The sequence below is a fragment of the Hordeum vulgare genome, unplaced genomic scaffold (genome assembly GCF_904849725.1).
Source record: "Hordeum vulgare subsp. vulgare unplaced genomic scaffold, MorexV3_pseudomolecules_assembly, whole genome shotgun sequence".
NCBI lineage: Eukaryota > Viridiplantae > Streptophyta > Magnoliopsida > Poales > Poaceae > Hordeum > Hordeum vulgare.
Window position 1 is genome coordinate 54,101 of NW_025422581.1, and position 20,900 is coordinate 75,000.

Sequence of the window (20,900 nt, forward strand, 5' to 3'; positions counted from 1 at the left end):
AGAAGTGAGATGGGGAAAAGAGGTCTGAAATAAAAAGGGAATACAATTTATGTATGGATTCCGGTAAAATACCGGTACTCTATTCCATAACAGTGGAATAGGAAATTAAGATGAGGATGGTATCATCATAAAGAAAGATAGAGTAATATCCTAAAATTCTACTAATCCACATATCGTATGTGTGTCTTTCTTTATCTTTATCGATCGGGAGTAGTGAAAAAAATTCCTATACTCCTTCCCTCCCTCTTTAATGAGAGATGCAAAATAAAAAAGTGAAGTAAGGGTGCCCTATGGGTATTTGATCTTGCTCCCTGCCCCTTTTTTTTCATGGAAAAAGGAAATATGAATTTCTCCATTCATTGAACCCTAGTTCGGGACTGACGGGGCTCGAACCCGCAGCTTCCGCCTTGACAGGGCGGTGCTCTGACCAATTGAACTACAATCCCCGCGGGGTGTATGGCATACCCATTCTTAAATAGAACCATAAGAAGATTCGATTCGTCTGTCGTACTCTAAGAAATAGACGAATCATATACTACATACCCACATATTAATATTATATTATACGTGGGTATAGTGAGAGTGACATAACTAGTATGTCGTGATTTTTTATCACTAAAAATGGATAATAATCCACCCTTCAACAAGAAAAACTCTTTTGTTTGTAAGAAAGGAATGAGAGAGATATGGATTAGAAAAAAAAATCCCCTTTTTTATTTCTCTTTTATTTCTATAGATCAGACATTTTATTTTATGGGAGAAAAACAAAAGGATTTAGTTCATATTCACGAAGCCCTAGATTTTTGGGCCGAGCTGGATTTGAACCAGCGTAGACATTGTCAACGAATTTACAGTCCGTCCCCATTAACCACTCGGGCATCGACCCAGGAAGAATTTATTCTAGGGTTTTTGCTAATCTATGATTAACCTCCTTTCATAATACTCCCTACCCCCAGGGGAAGTCGAATCCCCGCTGCCTCCTTGAAAGAGAGATGTCCTGAACCACTAGACGATAGGGGCATCACTAGACGATAGGGCCATATACAACCGCTCGTGATTATACTATAATCATAGTATGAGCAGTTTTTTTGAATTGTCAATATACTCGAAAAGTATAACTAGATCCAAAGCAAAGAGTTTTTCTAACTTTTCTGCTATGTTTTCATCTAGGATTTTTTTAGTTGATGGTTAGATTAATTCATGGATCATCCTCTACCTTTTAGGGAAATTCATTTTAAATGTATAGAATAAGAATGGATTACTAAAAGGGATTCTAGATTAGTTCAGTACAGGTAGTTATTTTATTGATCTAAGATAAGATGAAAAAGAGTCCAATTTTTTTTTTATTTCCATTCCGTGCTTCATTTAGTGTTCAGACCAAAAATGCATTCATCCCGCACTAAGTCATAAAATTCTCTAAAGAGAAAGCTTCAAAAACAAAGAAAAAAGCGAATCAATTTAGTAGAAAAGTACTCTATCAGATTCGAACCAATGACTTACGTCTTAGCACGAGATTACTCTACCACTAATTTAAAAAGCCCTTTATCGGATTTGAACCGATGACTTATGCCTTACCATGGCATTACTCTACCACTGAGTTAAAAGGGCTTTTTATTTAATTCAAAAATTTGCCACTTTGATTTCCCATTATGGGTCTACTGCATAATGTACATATTATATATATATAATATATAGAGATATAGAGAGAGACATTATGTATAGATTGTATATGTATTGATATCTTGAGAGCTCAAAATAAAATTAAGAAAAAAAAACATACCCAACTCTTCTTGGTTCATGGTTTTCCGTTTCCGAAGGCTAGTAAAATAGGCGGATTCTGGAACCCCAAGGATTCAATGGTATATGGAAAATATAAGATTTCCAATCCTAGCGGGAAAAGGCAGGGAACAGATACCCAATAGGATAGGATCCTTGGGAGGAACTTTTGGTAATGGCCTTGATCCTCTATGCTATTTTTTATGTGTTCTTAGTTCTATTGAACTTTTTTGATTCTTTTAAACAAGAATCTAATAAACTAGCATTGAGTCAGTGGAAAAAAGGAGAGAGAGGAAAGTGTTAAATGGAGAGAGTCGACTAATCATAGACTTTTAGGATCTTCTTTACATCAGGTAAATCTGTCAGCCCTGTCCGTTTTTTTCTTTAAGTTACGACTCTTTAAGTTACAACTCTTTGCTTCTTACTTCTATCAAGCCATAGGGAAAGTCTATGATGAATTTGGAAAACTCATCTCACTCTTACTCTATGGCTCGGACTTAATGGGGGAAGAAAACATCTTCTATAATTTCTTTTTTGTTCAATTCTGGACAAAAAAGAAAAGGAAAAAAGGAATTTATAGGGACAGTGTTACCCCCTATATCCCCTAGTTTATATTGTAGGAATAATAAAACAATTTAGCAGTCTGGCACACTTACGTCCTCGCAAAGTAAATAATGATTATTGTAGTCGTAACCGTAGAATAGGATAGGATCCTAATCAAAATAAATACATTTGGTTCAGGCGCTATTAGCAGGGTAAGAAGAGATTTATTTTACAGACCAGAGGGAGAGGGGCTATCTAAATCCTAAAGTAAAGGCGCGCGATCGAAGTAGAAGTACCAATGGCTCAGTGTCATGAACCTTCTCCATCTGATTCAATAAGGGGGAATTAGCCTCCTTGTCAAATGGCTATCCTTGACAAAGGGTACCATTTATACCATAATATACAATGTAGCGGGTATAGTTTAGTGGTAAAAGTGTGATTCGTTCTATTAATAACTGAATTTGAAATGATATACTTAAGGCATCCTTAAGTTTTTTTTTATATTCCGATGAAAACTTTAGTTCTTATAAAGGATTAAATCCTTTTCCTCTCAATAGCATATTGAGGAAGAATATACATTCTGGCGATTTGTACCCAAAAACTAATTTAAATTGCATCCAAAATAAAAATTGGATTATGATATGAGTACAGAGTCGCGAAGCATAATTTTGCATTGGATTTAAGTATTCCAATTTTGAAAATATGAGTAAAGGATCTATGGATGAAGATACAAAAAAGTTGATTTCCAATCGTAACTAAATCTTCTTTTGTTAAAGGATAAGGAAGCCAAATAGCTAAAAAACGATAGTTTTGGTTTACTAGAACCATCCGCATATTGTTTCAGCTCGGTGGAAACCCAATTCTTTTCCTCAGGATCTCTTGAATGAAATTAGGGAACGAAGTAAGTAGATTAGATGGATTTAGATAGAATTTCTATCTCCTACTCTATAAGGATCATCTAGAAAGCAGAGAGCTTTGGTTCCATTCAAATAGAAAAGCTGACATAGATGTTAAGTGGTGAGAATATCCATAAAGGAGCCGAATGAAATCAAAATTTCATGTTCGGTTTTGAATTAGAGACGTTAAAAATAATCAACCAACGTCGACTATAACCCCTAGCCTTCCAAGCTAACGATGCGGGTTCGATTCCCGCTACCCGCTCCATTCTGTATAAAAGGAGTATTCTATTTGTCTAGACATGTTAAAGGCTTGTATTCAAGCCTTTTTTGTCCACCAGTTTCTGGTACTACAGAGCGGAGTAGAGCAGTTTGGTAGCTCACGAGGCTCATAACCTTGAGGTCACGGGTTCGATTCCCGTCTCCGCACTTAGCAGTCTCTATAAAAGGAGTATTCTATTTCTCTAGATATGGTAGAGGGGCGTATCCAACCCTTTTTTATTCATTAGTTCCGGGCCCTAGAGGGCAAAATTGAGCAATTTGCGAAGCCACTTGCCTTCACAAAAAGAAGGCGCAAGGCTTCTCCCTACCTTGCAGAAAATAAAAATGAAATGAAAGGGACAGTCTACCTCTCCCTTCCTTTTAAAAACAGTTTGCCCGTTGTTTGTCTCAGTTAATACCCAATTTTGGGGCTCTGTTGGCTAGTTCTATTTCTGCCTCCGGAGCGCCCTCTTTTTTTGAGGGGGATGCAAAGGAAGGGTAAATATAGTAAGGGATACGGCACTAGACTAATACTTAATTAATACTTAATTTAATATAAGTAGTTAAACAATTAACTAGACTAAACTTTTTATCATAGTACTTTGATAAATTAAGCGGGCGAGCGGCGGGAATCGAACCCGTATCTTCTCCTTGGCAAGGAGATGTTTTACCATTGAACTACGCTCGCTACGGTATATATTTTATAGCGTATATCCGCTTGGGTCGACCGTCTATGTCTGGGTCGACCGTTTCATTTCATTTTCTATTCTATTATATTAGATATTAGAGTTTTCCTTTTTTTATTATCTGTCAATGAATATTCTAATGGGAATTTCATAATACTGAAAGAGAAGAGCTAGCAATTCGGAACGCAAATTGCGTTTTAATACGTCTCACTATTCGAATTTTTTAAATGGCCTTTATTATTTCTTTTTTATGGGGTTACTAAATATTAACCAAATTTAATTTAAGAAATGAGAGAATTCAGAATAGCTACGAGAAAGACTAGTCCAATCCATAATGATGTACCGGAAAATACAACATTTTTATTATTTGACCAACCATCAGGAGAAGCAAATACAAGGGGTACACTAATTACTAAGACTGAGGAAGTCGCAATTAATGCAAAAACAGCTAATTGGAAAGCAATAGTCATATTTCTAATCCTCCAAGCTACCATCAAATAAAGTTGACTACATATTTGATCCCTCACTTAACCAAAATTGTAAAAAAATACAAGAAGTAGGAGGGGTTTAATCATGAATCCATTGATTCTTCTCTTTAATTAAAATTTATTACTTAACCTCTTTTTTATTTGGATATGGGGGTGAGAGGAGGTTATTTAGTCTTTATTTCACAAGCGGGTATAGCGGATCCTGTATCCGTGTATACAGTATACAGAGATATATCGAAAAGGAACTTGTATCTGATATCTTTCTAGAGGTTAATAAATATTTTTATTTTTTATATGGCTATGTTCTATTTGTAGGAGTAAAATAAGGATTAGGCGGTGGAGAGATGGCTGAGTGGTTGATAGCTCCGGTCTTGAAAACCGGTATAGTTCTAGGAACTATCGAGGGTTCGAATCCCTCTCTCTCCTTTTGCTTATTGAATACGTTTGTTTCTTTCATTTTTTTTTATTCTGTCCCTTATCTTTCTTTCATAAAAAGGAATGAATGGCTCGGCTAGATAGAATAACCGAGCCAGAACAGAAAAAAAGTAGAACAGGTATAAATAAGAAAATCTTAGTTAAGAGGGTTCATGTAAAGAACAGGTTCCAAATCACGATCGATTCCCTTTTCAAAACCTGCTGCAGCAGCTCGGGCTCTTCCTGCATGCCATAAATGGCCCACAAAAAAGAAGAATCCTAGAACAAAATGAGAAGTTGATAACCAACTTCTAGGAGAGACATAATTAACTGCATTGATCTCGGTCGCTACGCCACCCACGGAATTTAAAGAGCCTAAAGGAGCGTGGGTCATATATTCTGCTGAGCGCCGTTCTTGCCAAGGTTGTATGTCTTTTTTCAACCTACTCAAGTCCAAACCGTTGGGGCCCCTTAGAGGTTCTAACCATGGAGCACGAAGGTCCCAAAAACGCATAGTTTCCCCTCCAAAGATAACCTCCCCAGTTGGGGAACGCATTAGATATTTCCCTAAACCTGTGGGTCCTTGAGCGGATCCCACATTAGCTCCAAGACGCTGGTCTCTAACTAGAAAAGTAAATGCTTGAGCTTGAGAAGCTTCTGGCCCGGTGGGTCCATAAAACTCACTCGGATAAGCTGTATTATTGAACCATACAAAACAACAAGCGATAAAACCAAAGACAGATAAAGCAGCTAAACTATAAGACAAGTAAGCTTCTCCAGACCATACAAATGCACGGCGAGCCCATGCGAAGGGTTTGGTTAAAATATGCCAAATTCCCCCAAATACACAAATAAAACCCAACCATACATGTCCACCAATTATATCTTCTAAATCATCTACACTAACAATCCACCCTTCTCCCCCAAAAGGAGATTTTAGTAAATAACCAAATATAACACTGGGACTAAGGGTCAAATTGGTAATTTTTCTTACATCTCCCCCCCCAGGGGCCCAGGTATCATATACACCGCCAAAATAAAGAGCCTTGAGTACTAGAAGAAAAGCACCTAGACCTAACAAAATTAAGTGAATACCCAAAATTGTAGTCATTTTATTTCTATCTTTCCAGACATAACCAAAGAATGGAAAAGATTCTTCAAGAGTCTCGGGTCCCAGAAGCGCGTGATAAATGCCACCGAAGCCTAAGACTGCGGAGGAAATTAGGTGAAGTACGCCAGATACAAAGTATGGAAAAGTATCTAGAACTTCCCCCCCTGGCCCTACTCCCCAACCTAGAGTAGCTAAGTGTGGAAGTAAAATCAACCCTTGTTCATACATGGGCTTTTCTGGTACGAAATGGGCCACTTCAAATAGGTTCATTGCTCCGGCCCAGAATACGATTAATCCGGCATGGGCTACGTGAGCTCCAAGTAGTTTACCGGACAAATTGATAAGTCTGGCATTCCCAGCCCACCAAGCAAAGCCGGTGGTTTCTTGGTCACGACCAGCTAAAACGAAAGTTCCATTAAAGAGCGTTTCCACGTGGTAGAACCTCCTCAGGGAATATAAGATTTTCATGAGGCTGATCCTGAGCTGCCATCCACGCACGAATACCCTCGTTTAAAAGAATATTTTTGGTGTAGAAAGTCTCGAATTCAGGATCTTCCGCTGCACGGATTTCCTGGGAAACAAAGTCATAGGCACGTAAGTTCAGAGCCAAGCCAACTACGCCAATAGCACTCATCCATAAACCGGTGACGGGTACAAATAGCATAAAGAAATGTAACCAACGTTTATTGGAAAAAGCAACACCAAAGATTTGGGACCAAAAGCGGTTAGCAGTGACCATTGAATAAGTTTCTTCAGCTTGAGTTGGGTTAAAAGCACGGAAGGTATTTGCACCATCACCGTCCTCAAATAGAGTGTTTTCTACGGTTGCTCCATGAATAGCGCATAGCAGAGCCGCGCCTAATACTCCGGCAACTCCCATCATATGAAATGGGTTCAACGTCCAATTATGAAATCCTTGGAAGAAAAGGATGAATCGAAATATCGCTGCTACGCCAAAACTCGGCGCAAAGAACCAACCAGATTGCCCCAGTGGATAAATAAGGAATACCGAAACAAAAACAGCAATTGGACCAGAGAATGAGATTGCATTATAAGGCCGCAATTGAACAGACCGAGCAAGTTCAAATTGGCGTAACATGAAACCTATTAGTGCAAAAGCCCCGTGGAGAGCTACAAAAGTCCATAGACCGCCTAATTGACACCAACGAGTAAAATCTCCTTGTGCTTCTGGCCCCCATAGTAGCAACAAAGAGTGTGCTAAACTATTGGCAGGGGTAGAAACTGCTGCGGTTAAGAAATTACAACCTTCCAAATAGGAACTTGCCAATCCATGGGTATACCAAGAAGTTACAAAAGTTGTCCCTGTAAACCAACCCCCTAAAGCGAAATAAGCACAAGGAAAGAGCAATAGGCCAGACCATCCTACAAAAACGAAACGGTCCCTTCGTAACCAGTCATCCATAGTATCAAATAGATCATTTTCTTCTTTAGGAACTCTACCAAGGGCTATAGTCATAGTGATCCTCCTATTCAATTACTTCAACCATTTCCGAGCACCTCATATCACTTTCCAAGGCATATGATAGTTTTATATCTGTGGACGATTTCTTTCTCGTTCAATGCCCTTTTTCAATGGTCTCGAAGAGAGAAATTTTCCATTTTTATCTATGGAGTCACAACCGAGGTCGTTGTAAATCCATGAATTTGATTCGATTTGTTTTTCTTATCTTATACTTATAGAAATAAACCTTTGAATTCAGCATTATTCCAAGACTCCTATTTCAAAGTCTATCTTTTAAGGGAAAAATGAAAATAAAAGTAACCCCTTTTTTCCCATTCCCTCTCTATTGCATGGGGGGAAGAACTAAAATGGAGGATTCTGAAAAAAAAAAGGACCTTCGAAATCAATTTTTATGTGTAGCGCAAAGGAGTTGCGATTTCTTCTTATTCCTATAGAACATCTAGTAACAAGAATATGAAATCGTAAATAGCGAAAAATTCTTGTCTTGCGCGGTCTAAGTCTAAGGAAATACGAAAAATTCGCTTATACAATTTCATCTACATCGAATTTATATATCAGAATAGCGGATAGAGGCATCATTCAAGGAGTCAGGTCTACTTACTTTATGCTTCTTTCCAATTTTATGGTGGATTTGATAAGAACCCTTTTTGCTTTCTTGATAAATAATCGACAAAAAAAAAAAAAAGCGTTTTTTTATATATAGCTTGTTTTATTATAATTATAACAAGTCCTATATGGAAATGCCCGCTAAAGAGAAAATCTATTTGATTGTCTCTCGGTCAATATCGATTTTTACAAAGAAAAAACAAGAATTTTCTTCTTTTTTTTATTAACATTAAGAAAAAAGAATATAACTAAAATGGAATTGGCAATATAATTTTTATAGACTTTTGAAAGAAAAAAAGGGGTTTTTTGCAACCGTTATTTCTTATTTCTTGCCTATATCATATCACGGAAACCTTTCGCTTTGGAACGTGGAGAGATGGCTGAGTGGACTAAAGCGGCGGATTGCTAATCCGTTGTACAATTTTTTTGTACCGAGGGTTCGAATCCCTCTCTTTCCGCTCCCTTGGATCATTTGGGACTTTCAAACTGGAAAGAATTCTGACCCCCGGATTTTCTCATAGATAAATGTACGAAACAAATCCAATTTGTAAGAAAAAAAAAAAATTGAATTTTTACTCCTCGCGTCCAGGATTCCGTCCTGGATCATTAGATAAGAATCCAAAGATAAAGAGTGAAACAAAGAATATCACTACTGTATAAACAAAAAGTTTGAGAGTAAGCATTACATAATCTCCAAGATTTTTTTTTAAGGAATAGATTACCAGTTTTTCCTTACCACACGGATCCACTAGGATGGTTTTTTTTGATACCTAAAAATGCAAAAATGAATTCTGGAAAAAAATTGCAAGAATTCATTTATAATAAGAACTCTTATCAATAGCAAAAATAGGGTTAGGTGGTATTGAATAGGTATTGTGTAGGTACCTAAAGGTACCTGCTCAACCTAGGTGCAGGGGAGTAGAAAGGCTGATCCAAATTTATTGCTGTAGCTACCCATTCAATGTAGAATAATTTCAATTTTAGAATTGAGGGTTCATAATATAAAAATATAAAACTTCTCGGCTTTTACCCATTTTAATTTTTTTTTTTGGAATGAACACATCATTCAATTTGGCATACAGAGTACTAAAGATTTCATCGAAAACTTACAGCAGCTTGCCAAACAAAGGCTAATAGAAAAAAGAATAGAGGTATAACAGGCATAATATCCACGATTGGATTGAAAATAGCATAAGCTTCGGGCAATTTGGCAAAGAAAAAACTAGTAGGATAAAGAACAGAATTAAAACAGATACAGGTTAAACTAAGTATATTAGGCATAACAAGCATTTCATTCTTGTAGAGTAAATAATTGGATTTTGATTGAGTTATTTTTTTAAGGGAAAGAAGGAAAAGGCAGATTCAAAATCTTTTTTTCTTCGGACTTTCCCAAACACAAAATACCTCCTTGTATTCGCACTCTCAAATGAGAGTGGAATAAATTCGACTTTCATATAATATCTTAATAGAATTCCATGTAATGATCAATGCATTTTTTTGATTCTATATTATCTGCATGTGTAGAATACTAGCAAGAGAATATCTCTTCTTTATTTATGTAATTGAAATGGTATTGACGAATAACAAATAAACATAATAGTGTTTATTAGTGTCGCATAAAACCCGAAATGGGGCGTGGCCAAGTGGTAAGGCAGCGGGTTTTGGTCCCGTTACTCGGAGGTTCGAATCCTTCCGTCCCAGATTGTTTCTGATGAAACAAACGGTGAAATCATATAGTACTCCGTATGAGACAAAAGTTTATTAAAGAGAATAATGATATCTTATGTTTTCTCAGAAAACATAATAAAGTCTTAAGTCCAGTCAAATTGACTACCTTTATTTTCATGAAAAAAATGGGATCTAGCAGGCACATTCAGGATATGCCTCTACTATGATCACTTAATAATCACTTAATAATCACTTAATCATATTTTTTTCTTCCTTTTGGTCTTCGAGTCGAAGAAGTACCAAAAACAATTAACTACCAAAAACTTTCAATCTATTCATTGGAATAGTTTATTTAGTTATTATAGTTAATTGTTTTTGGTACGGAAAAAATATATTACTAATAGAATTCTAATTCTAGTAATTAAATGAATTAAACTTTTTTGGAGGTTGATAGTTTATTTATTGAGGAAGAGTCAATCCTTCTCTTCTCACTTCAAGATTGATCATCTCGAGCCATCCGTTGAGGGTGGAAATTTAATAATAAATAAGTTTTAAGCAAACTTGTTTAGTCGTCTTTTTCTATGTTTCATTCATATGATAGAATTCGAATATGGGTTTAAATAAATTGGATCTTGGCGGAGGCTTCCCGGATAAATACTTACTTTCTTTTATCCATATTGCTCCATAGATAGCAAGTTTTAATTTTAATTAGTATACAAAAAACAAAACCAATGACTATTCATGATTCCATCCATATTGGATCAATTTTCTATACCACTTTGCAATGAAAAGAGGAATGTTTGTTATGGTAAAACTTCGTTTAAAACGATGTGGTAGAAAGCAACGTGCGACTTGAAGGACATGATCGATTGTGGATTTTGCTATCCATCATTTTCCATAGTAATGAAAATGCTCTTGGCTCGACATAGCCTGTTCTATTCGTTCCGAACCAAATTTGCGCAGGGTTTAAGTAACATAGTACACGATGGAGCTCGAGAGGACAGAGTTTATTTTTTATCAAGGGAAAGAATCTAGGGTTAGTGAAAACTAATAAATTAGGCCAACTTTGTCAGTCTATCCTTAATATAGAAATAAATCGAAAGGTTAAAATACGAAGAAAGTCCAATAAAAGTATATCAGAATCAATCCCCCTTATTAGATTTCTATAGAAGAGATAAATGCTTTATCGAAGGAAATAAGAAAAAAGGGTATGTTGCTACTCTTTTGAAAGAAAAAAATAGGAATTCCCGAAGTAATGTCTAAACCCAAGGATTTCACAAATCAAAGATAAAGGATTCCAGAACAAGTAAACACAATTTTCAATTGTCTCAACAACAGAGTTGGATCAGAATAAGGAATAAAAGTCAATTCGTTCGAAATGAGACAAAGAAAAGAGTTTAAAGACGACTCAAAAATTTTTGAAGGATTTTGCCTTCGAAGTTTCTCAGGCAGAATTAGCCAACTTGAGTCATGAGTATAAATGAAATTTGTTTTTTCTGTAAGGAAATTAATGGACGTCATAGTCTAATTTCTATTATTATCGACAGAAATTCGAATCATTTTCTCGAGCCGTATGAGGAGAAAACCTCCTATACGTTTCTAGGGGGGGCGTTGTTTATCTACATCTATCCCAATAAGCTGTCTATCGAATCGTTGCAATTGATGTTCGATCTCGAAGAGAAGGAAGAGATCTTCGAAAAGTAGGTTTTTATGATCCGATAAAGAATCAAACTTGTTTAAATGTTCCAGCTATTCTCTATTTCCTTGAAAAGGGTGCTCAACCGACAAGAACTGTTTATGATATTTTAAGGAAGGCGGAATTCTTTAAAGAAAAAGAAAGAACTTTGAGTTAATTGAAGAACTAAATGAATAAAAAAGTAGGATAGGAGAAGATTATTAGTATTCCTCGTTGTCTAATTATTTAGACACAATTTACCTCTTTCTTAATCCTATTTGGATTTATATCGTGCCAATCCAACATAAGCCCCTATTTTATTTACTTTTTCTATCTAATTTGTTTTCTTACCATTGTATTTCCATTGACAAAGGTCTATTGAACAAATAGAATTTGTAGATAGATGGGTCTCTTTATCCTCACTCCATATTTAATTTTTCTGCTTACACTTCGCTCAAATGATAAGGGTGTTCCTCTTGCATGTATTCTCATACAATATAATATATATTTTTTTTAATAAAAATCGCTAAAAAAAGGAGAATTTGGCCATCGTGATTAGGGTCGCTCTTTTTTTTCACTTTAGTGGAATTTAACCGGACCTGTTCGTTTTGCCATTTGAGTGTTTTTCATGGTCGATAAAATCTTTCTTTTGATGTCTTGCTAGTTCAATGTTTTGACAGAAGCGCGCGGTGTAATTCCATTGATTTTTGGATTTCGATCGTATCTAAGATCCTTTTTTTATCTGGGTTGCTAACTCAATGGTAGAGTACTCGGCTTTTAAGTGCGACTATGATCTTTTACACATTTGGATGAAACAACAAATTCGTCCAGACTCTTGGTAGAGTCTAGAAGACCACGACTGATCCTCAAAGGTAATGAATGGAAAAAATAGCATGTCGTAATAAAATCAATCTTTTTTGAATGGAATCCAAAATTACGATTTTCTGGGTCTAGTGAATAAATGGATAGAGCCTGGCTCCAATTCTGGTAAAATAAAAAGCAACGAGCTTAACTTCCTAATTGGAAGGATTCCCCGCTCTAATTAGACGTTAAAAATAGATTAGTGCCGGATGTGGGGAAAGGTTGGGTTTTCCTATGAGTGGACCCTTTATTTTTTCTTTTTTTTTAGAAATCCTAATTATTCTTGATTATGGATTGAATAAGGGATGTTATGGATTGAATGTGTAAAAGAAGCAGTATATTGATAAAGAGGCTGTATTCCAAAGTCAAAAGAGCGATTGGCCTGCAAAAATAAAAAACTTGTTCTGTTCTTTTTTGTAATTTAGAACAAACATAAACTAATTCGGTAGAAAAGGAGCGGAAAAAGATCCGTGGATTAGACTCCCTTTCTTTCCAGGGTTTGTATTAAAAATGCAACACCCTGTTCTGACCATATTGCACTATGTATCATCATTCGATAAACCGAGAAATGCTTCTTCTCTCTGATTCAAGTAGAAATACAAATGGAAAAATTCGAAGGGTATTCAGAAAAACAGAAATCTCGTCAACAATACTTTGTCTACCCACTTCTCTTTCAGGAGTATATTTATGCATTTGCTCATGATTATGGATTAAACGGTTCTGAACCTGTGGAAATAGTTAGTTGGAATAACAAGAAATTTAGTTCACTACTTGTGAAACGTTTAATTATTCGAATGTATCAGCAGAATTTTTTGGATAACTCGGTTAATCATCCTAATCAAGATCGATTATTGGATTACAAAATTTTTTTTTATTCTGAGTTTTATTCTCAGATTCTATCTGAGGGGTTTGCGATTGTTGTGGAAATCCCATTCTCGCTACGGGAATTATCTTGTCCGAAAGAAAAAGAAATACCAAAGTTTCAGAATTTACGCTCTATTCATTCAATATTTCCCTTTTTAGAAGACAAATTTTTGCATTTGGATTATCTATCACATATAGAAATACCCTATCCTATCCATTTGGAAATCTTGGTTCAACTCCTTCAATACCGTATCCAAGATGTTCCATCTTTGCATTTATTGCGATTCTTTCTCAACTACTATTCGAATTGGAATAGTTTTATTACTTCAATGAAATCCATTCTTTTTTTTCAAAAAGAAAATAAAAGACTAGTTAAATTCCTATATAACTCTTATGTATCAGAATATGAATTTTTCTTGTTGTTTCTTCGTAAACAATCTTCTTGCTTACCATTAGCATATTCTGGAACTTTTCTGGAACGAATCCACTTTTCTAGGAAGATGGAACATTTTGGGATAATGTACCCTGGTTTTTCTCGGAAAACCTTATGGTTCTTTATGGATCCTCTTATACATTATGTTCGATATCAAGGAAAGGCAATTCTTGCATCAAAAGGCAGTTTTTTTTTGAAAAAGAAATGGAAATGCTACCTTATCAATTTCTGGCAATATTATTTCTTTTTTTGGACTCAGCCGCGAAGAATCCATATAAACCAATTAGCAAACTCTTGCTTCGATTTTATGGGATACCTTTCAAGTGTACCAAAAAGTCCTTTGTTGGTAAGGAATCAAATGCTGGAGAATTCATTTCTCATAGATACTCGAATGAAAAAATTCGATACCATAGTCCCCGCTACTCTCCTCATAGGATACTTATCAAAAGCTCAATTTTGTACTGGATCGGGGCATCCTATTAGTAAACCCATTTGGACGGATTTATCAGATTGGGATATTCTTGATCGATTTGGTCGGATATGTAGAAATCTTTTTCATTATCATAGTGGATCTTCGAAAAAACGGACTTTGTATCGACTAAAGTATATACTTCGACTTTCATGCGCTAGAACTTTAGCTCGTAAACATAAAAGCACGGTACGAACTTTTATGCAACGATTGGGTTCGGCATTTTTAGAAGAATTTTTTACGGAAGAAGAGCAAGTTTTTTCTTTGATGTTCACCAAAACAACTCTTTTTTCTTTCAGTGGATCACACACTGAGCGTATTTGGTATTTGGATATTATAGGTATCAATGACCTGGTCAACCCTCTTAATTAATCATTAGACAAAACTAATAAACAGGAAAGGGTTGATAAATGATCAAGAAAAAACTTTCATATTTTTCATTCTGAAATGTTCCTTTTATTATAATAAAGAGTAGGTGAATCAACTTACTAATTAAAAAATTAGTAGAACTTCCTCTTTGGAATAGAATATTGGCTATTTCTACATAGGGAAAGTCGTGTGCAATGAAAAATGCAAGCACGATTTGGGGAGGGATTTTTCTCTATTGTAACAAGGAAGAATTATCTACTCCATCCGACTAGTTCCGGGTTCGAGTCCCGGGCAACCCATATAGAAAAGACCCATCAAAGTTTTTAACTTTTACTCACTTCATTTACAAATACAAAATTATTGGTTTGGTTAATTTATTTATATGGATAGCCAATCTTTGGGCTGACTTGGTTGACATTGGTATATAGTCTATGTTATACTGTTAAATAACAAGCCTTCTATTATCTATATTCTAGTTAATACGTGTGCTTGGGAGTCCTTGCAATTTGAATAAACCAAGATCTTACCATGACTGCAATTTTAGAGAGACGCGAAAGTACAAGCCTGTGGGGTCGCTTCTGCAACTGGATAACTAGCACTGAAAATCGTCTTTACATCGGATGGTTCGGTGTTTTGATGATCCCTACCTTATTGACCGCAACTTCTGTATTTATTATCGCCTTCATCGCTGCCCCTCCAGTAGATATTGATGGTATTCGCGAGCCTGTTTCTGGTTCTTTACTTTATGGAAACAATATTATCTCTGGTGCTATTATTCCTACTTCTGCGGCGATCGGATTGCACTTTTACCCAATTTGGGAAGCTGCATCTGTTGATGAGTGGTTATACAATGGTGGTCCTTATGAGCTAATTGTTCTACACTTCTTACTTGGTGTAGCTTGTTATATGGGTCGTGAGTGGGAACTTAGTTTCCGTCTGGGTATGCGTCCTTGGATTGCTGTTGCATATTCAGCTCCTGTTGCAGCTGCTACTGCTGTTTTCTTGATTTACCCTATTGGTCAAGGAAGCTTTTCTGATGGTATGCCTTTAGGAATCTCTGGTACTTTCAACTTTATGATTGTATTCCAGGCAGAGCACAACATCCTTATGCATCCATTCCACATGTTAGGTGTAGCTGGTGTATTCGGCGGTTCCCTATTCAGTGCTATGCATGGTTCCTTGGTAACCTCTAGTTTGATCAGGGAAACTACTGAAAATGAATCTGCTAATGAGGGTTACAAATTTGGTCAAGAGGAAGAGACTTATAATATTGTGGCTGCTCATGGTTATTTTGGCCGATTAATCTTCCAATATGCTAGTTTCAACAACTCTCGTTCTTTACACTTCTTCTTGGCTGCTTGGCCTGTAGTAGGAATCTGGTTCACTGCTTTAGGTATTAGTACTATGGCTTTCAACCTAAATGGTTTCAATTTCAACCAATCTGTAGTTGATAGTCAAGGTCGCGTTATTAATACTTGGGCTGATATCATCAACCGTGCTAACCTTGGTATGGAAGTAATGCACGAACGTAATGCTCACAACTTCCCTCTAGACTTAGCTGCTGTTGAAGTTCCAGCTATTAATGGATAAGGTTTTTCTGCTAACATATAAGAATTTTTGAAGAAAGAAAAGACAAAAATACCCAATATCTTGTTCTAGCAAGATATTGGGTATTTTGAATCTTTTTTTTCTTCTTAATCTTTCTATTCAGAATTCAGTTAACGACGAGATTTAGTATCCTTTCTTGCATTTTCATAACTCGTAAAATGCCGAGTAGGCACGAATTCTCCCAATTTGCGACCTACCATAGGATTTGTTATGTAAATAGGTATATGTTCCTTTCCATTATGAATCGCAATTGTATGGCCAACCATTGTGGGTAGAATGCTAGATGCCCGGGACCACGTTACTATTGTTTCTTTCTCCTCCTTCATATTGACCTTTTCTATCTTTGCCAATAAATGATGAGCTACAAAAGGATTCGTTTTTTTTCGTGTCACAGCTGATTACTCCTTTTTTCCTTTTTAAAGAGTGGCATTCTATGTCCAATATCTCGATCGAAGTACGGAGGTCAGAATAAATAGAATAATGATCAACGGAAAAAAGAAAAAAATCCTTTAGCTGGATAAGGGGCGGATGTAGCCAAGTGGATCAAGGCAGTGGATTGTGAATCCACCATGCGCGGGTTCAATTCCCGTCGTTCGCCCATCGCATTATTGCAAATTCCAAAAATGCAATTTTCCATATTCCTAGTTACGTATTTACTTACGGCGACGAAGAATAAAACTATCGCTATATTTTTTCCTTTTCCTAGTTCTTCTTCCAAGCGCAGGATAACCCCAAGGGGTTGTGGGTTTTTTTCTACCAATGGGAGCTTTCCCTTCACCGCCCCCATGGGGGTGGTCCACAGGGTTCATAACTACCCCTCTTACTACGGGGCGTTTACCTAGCCAACACTTAGATCCGGCTCTACCCAAACTTTTTTGGTTCACCCCAACATTACCCACTTGTCCGACTGTTGCTAAGCAATTTTGGGATACTAAACGGACCTCCCCAGATGGTAATCTTAAAGTGGCCGATTTACCCTCTTTTGCAATGAGTTTCGCTACAGCACCTGCTGCTCTAGCTAATTGCCCACCCCTTCCACGTGTGATTTCTATGTTATGCATGGCCGTGCCTAAGGGCATATCGGTTGAAGTAGATTCTTCTTTTCTCTCAAAAAACCCCTTCCCAAACTGTACAAGCTTCTTCCAAAGCATACGGCTTTCTAGATGTATATGACGATCTCTAGACAGATGGATCTTATATGAATCATATGATGAAGTACCACATGAGTGGATATATAGGAAAGGAATCCAAATCTGCCGAATCGCTCATGTTATGATCTTCTACATCCTAGGTCTCTGCGTTCCGTCATCTGGCTTATGTTCTTCATGTAGCATTCAGATCGAATGACTCTATGAAATTACGTCGATACTTCCACATATTATGGGTAACGTAGGAGACATCCCTATTTTCCCCCGGGGGTCTTAATTACCACTGCTTAGCTTTCAATTTGCCTCTGACCATCAAATTAAATGTGAATAACCCGTCCTCCTCTCTTTGAAACAAGGGGCGCTTCCGGTTCTGTGCGTGCTTCAAACAATTTTGTCTTCTCCATATTACCATATCTCTAGAGTCAATAATTTTCTATGAGGAACTACTGAACTCAATCACTTGCTGCCGTTACTCAACAGTTTTCTGTTGAGGTCTATCCCGTAGAGGTAGTCAAATTGGATCAGTGATCGATTTCTAGGTTTCGTCGTAAACCTAATTGGTTACTTCCAATTACGTAAATCAATAGTTCAAACCGCACTCAAAGGTAGGGCATTTCCCATTGATATAGGAACTTTTGTACCAGAAACAATAGTATCTCCAATTATAGCCCCTCTGGGATGTAAAATATATCTCTTCTCACCATCCCCATAGTGTATGAGACAAATGTATGCATTTCGATTAGGGTCGTATTCTATGGTTACGATTCTACCAGATATGTCTTTTTGATTCCGTCGAAAATCTATTTTACGGTATAGGCGCTTATGACCTCCCCCTCTATGCCTTGCGGTAATGATTCCTCTGGAATTACGACCTTTACCACAACGGTGCCGTCCATGGATCAAATTATTTCGTGGATTGGATTTCACTTGCCTGTCTACGGTTCCCTTGCGTGTGCTCGGGATAGGTGTTTTGTATAAATGTTTCGCCGTATTATTAAGTATTCTCCTTTAGTTTTTTTCTCTATCTAGAAGTGGAATAGAATAACCCGGTTGAAGGGTAATGATCATACGTCTGTAATGCATTGTATGGCCCAGAATAGGTCCTATTCTTCTACCTTTTCCAGGTAGTCGATGGCTATTCACAGCTACCACCTTAACACCAAAGAAGAGTTCGACCCAATGCTTTATTTCTGTCTTAGTGAATCCCGATTCGACATTAAAAGTATATTGATTCTTTCCCAATAAACGAAGACTTTTTTCTGTAAATACTGCGTATTTGATTCCATCCATAAATCGACTTTCCCTCCTATGCTCTGAGTTCCAGTATCGATAAGAATTCGAGTTCTTATTGTTCTTATGTTATGGTATGAATATACCATACCAATTCGTTATGTATGGATGATGGATGAGATTCCATGGATAGAGAGCCAGTTCCAATAGACTTATGGAATGTTCCCGTTCGTGTGCATCCAGCAGGAATTGAACCCGCAAATTTACCAATTATGAGTTGGGCGCTTTAACCATTCAGCCATGGATGCTTAACAGGGATCATCGTACATCGTAAATAACCAATTTTCATATAGAAAGACATATCATAGAAAAATGAAATCGAAAATATTCCGAGATGGCAAATATTCGGAGATGACTATGAAAACACCTCTCTGGATCCTCGAATTGAAAGAGAGATTGAGAGGGATCAAGAATCCTAATTCTCGCTATTTGGAATGGATCCAATTCTATTGAGTCTGACTCATAGTGATCATTTCTCTTTAGCAAAGAATGACCTTGGTTATCAAAGGATTGAACAACCGGGATCCATTTCCTTATGATACCTAGTTGGCATTGATAACAAGGATCTAATGAATTATGAGTTTAATAGATCCTCTTTAGCAGAAAGACGTATATTCCTTGCTCATTATCAGACAATCACTTATTCCCAAACCTCGTGTGGGACTAATCGTTTTCATTTACCATCTCATGGAAAACCCTTTTCGTTCCGCTTAGCCCTATCGGGTATTTTAGTGATAGGTTCTATAGGAACTGGACGATCCTATTTGGTCAAATACCTAACGAAAAATTACGATTTTCCTTTCATTAAGGTACGAGGGCTTCTTATTCCACAAGAACGAAAGCACCTTTTCATTCTTTCATATACTAGGGGTTTTTACTTGGAAAAGACAATGTTCCATACTAAAGGATTCGGGTCCATAACCACGAGTTCCAGTGCACTAGATCTTGTAGCACTTAGCAACGAGGCCCTATCCATTAGTATTCCACATAAGAAATCCATTCTAGAAAAAAATACAATTAGATTAGCTCTTCATAGACAAACTTGGGGTTTGCGAGCCAAGGTAAGATCGGCTCGGGATCATGGGACCCTTTTCTATCAGATAGGAGGGGCTCTTGTACAAAATAGACTTACTAAGTAATAACCCCATAGAATCTATCTATATAAAGATAAAGAGGCAATCGTGTCAGGAAGCGGGTTTTTCTTTGGCCAAAAGGTACTTCGAACTTGGAACGAGCATGAAGAGATTAACGAGACTTCTTTCTCTTTTGAGTTTTTCTGGCGGACCTGCCGCGCAAGATCTTTGGTCTTCCCCTGGAACCGATGAAAAAAAGTGGATCGCTTCTTATGTACTCGCTCAGAATGATTCTTCTCTATCTATAGTTCATGGCCTATTAGAAGTAGAAGGTGCTCTGGTGCAATCCTTACCGACAGAAAAAGATTGCAGTCAGGTTGATAATAGTCGAGTGACATTACTTCGTCGGTCCGAACTAAGGAATCTGTTATAAATGTTTTGAAATGGATATTGTTCTCTCTTTGATCAGGGATTGCTATATGAAAAGAAGTGGAGTTTGAAAAAGGGAACGGAATGCTCAAACCGGAACTGCTAGAGGAACGAATTTTCAATAGCATAACTTGGGCTCCTAGAATATGGCGCCCTTGGGACAATCTATTTGATTGCAGGGTTTTGTTCCGAAGCAAAGATATCCGCGGAGGCCGGTTCGTTCGTCCTATTCTGATATTCAGGACCAAGAGGTACTGGATTCTCTTTCGGATAGGCCCTGAAAGGAGAAGAAAGGCTGAAATGCCAACGGACCTCTGTCTATTCTCTAATTCACCCGATCCGATAGTACCCGTTTTTGGAACGTCCAGTGCCAAAGTCACTGAATGGGTAAGTCACCAATCCAATCCCTTTGACAAATCGGATGTCATATTAGATATCATATTCTATATATATAGAAATATCATAGATAGAATAGACATATAGAATTTTTGGTCGGCAAATTCGAAGGAATCATTGAGTGAAAAAGGAGCAAAGAATGACAAAAGACGAGACTCTACTAGTCTTCACTCTTGTGGTTTCCTCTTCCTCGGTTTCTGTTTTCTTATTCGGGATCTTGCTTTTCATGGTTCTCATCTCTGCAACTCGCGATTTTCGCGAGAGAACCAAATCCAAGTTGGTGAAGATCATGATTTGGGCTGGCACGGTATTGGGATCGTTTGATCGATTTCCTTAATTTGATCGCTACTTAA

General features: G+C 37.0%; 2 protein-coding genes and 7 non-coding genes across 9 annotated transcripts in view; 3 read left to right on the top strand and 6 right to left on the bottom strand.

Annotated features, from left to right (window-relative positions):
- Nucleotides 1-372: 372 nt before the first annotated feature.
- On the bottom strand, nucleotides 373-446 carry TRNAD-GUC. Its single transcript has one exon. It is a non-coding gene; the product is annotated as a tRNA-Asp (tRNA).
- A 358-nt stretch (nucleotides 447-804) lies between these two features.
- TRNAY-GUA lies at nucleotides 805-886 on the bottom strand. Its single transcript has one exon. It is a non-coding gene; the product is annotated as a tRNA-Tyr (tRNA).
- A 650-nt stretch (nucleotides 887-1,536) lies between these two features.
- TRNAT-GGU lies at nucleotides 1,537-1,608 on the bottom strand. The gene has a single exon. It is a non-coding gene; the product is annotated as a tRNA-Thr (tRNA).
- A 1,963-nt stretch (nucleotides 1,609-3,571) lies between these two features.
- On the top strand, nucleotides 3,572-3,645 carry TRNAM-CAU. Its single transcript has one exon. It is a non-coding gene; the product is annotated as a tRNA-Met (tRNA).
- Nucleotides 3,646-4,093: 448 nt separating this feature from the next.
- Nucleotides 4,094-4,164, bottom strand: TRNAG-GCC. The gene has a single exon. It is a non-coding gene; the product is annotated as a tRNA-Gly (tRNA).
- A 115-nt stretch (nucleotides 4,165-4,279) lies between these two features.
- LOC123420612 (photosystem II CP43 reaction center protein) lies at nucleotides 4,280-7,445 on the bottom strand. Its single transcript, XM_045107397.1, has one exon. It carries the CDS (start codon nucleotides 6,641-6,643, stop codon nucleotides 5,222-5,224), a length of 1,422 nt encoding a protein of 473 aa, XP_044963332.1. The 5' UTR covers nucleotides 6,644-7,445; the 3' UTR covers nucleotides 4,280-5,221.
- On the top strand, nucleotides 4,989-5,076 carry TRNAS-UGA. The gene has a single exon. It is a non-coding gene; the product is annotated as a tRNA-Ser (tRNA).
- A 1,189-nt stretch (nucleotides 7,446-8,634) lies between the features above and the next one.
- Nucleotides 8,635-8,722, top strand: TRNAS-GCU. The gene has a single exon. It is a non-coding gene; the product is annotated as a tRNA-Ser (tRNA).
- A 9,417-nt stretch (nucleotides 8,723-18,139) lies between these two features.
- Nucleotides 18,140-20,900, bottom strand: part of LOC123420609 (NAD(P)H-quinone oxidoreductase subunit 2 A, chloroplastic) — a 6,887-nt gene continuing 4,126 nt past the window's right edge. Inside the window, exon 2 of the mRNA XM_045107396.1 lies at nucleotides 18,140-20,900. This exon is cut by the window's right edge and continues 1,785 nt beyond it. The gene's annotated coding sequence lies outside the window, so the exon portion shown is untranslated.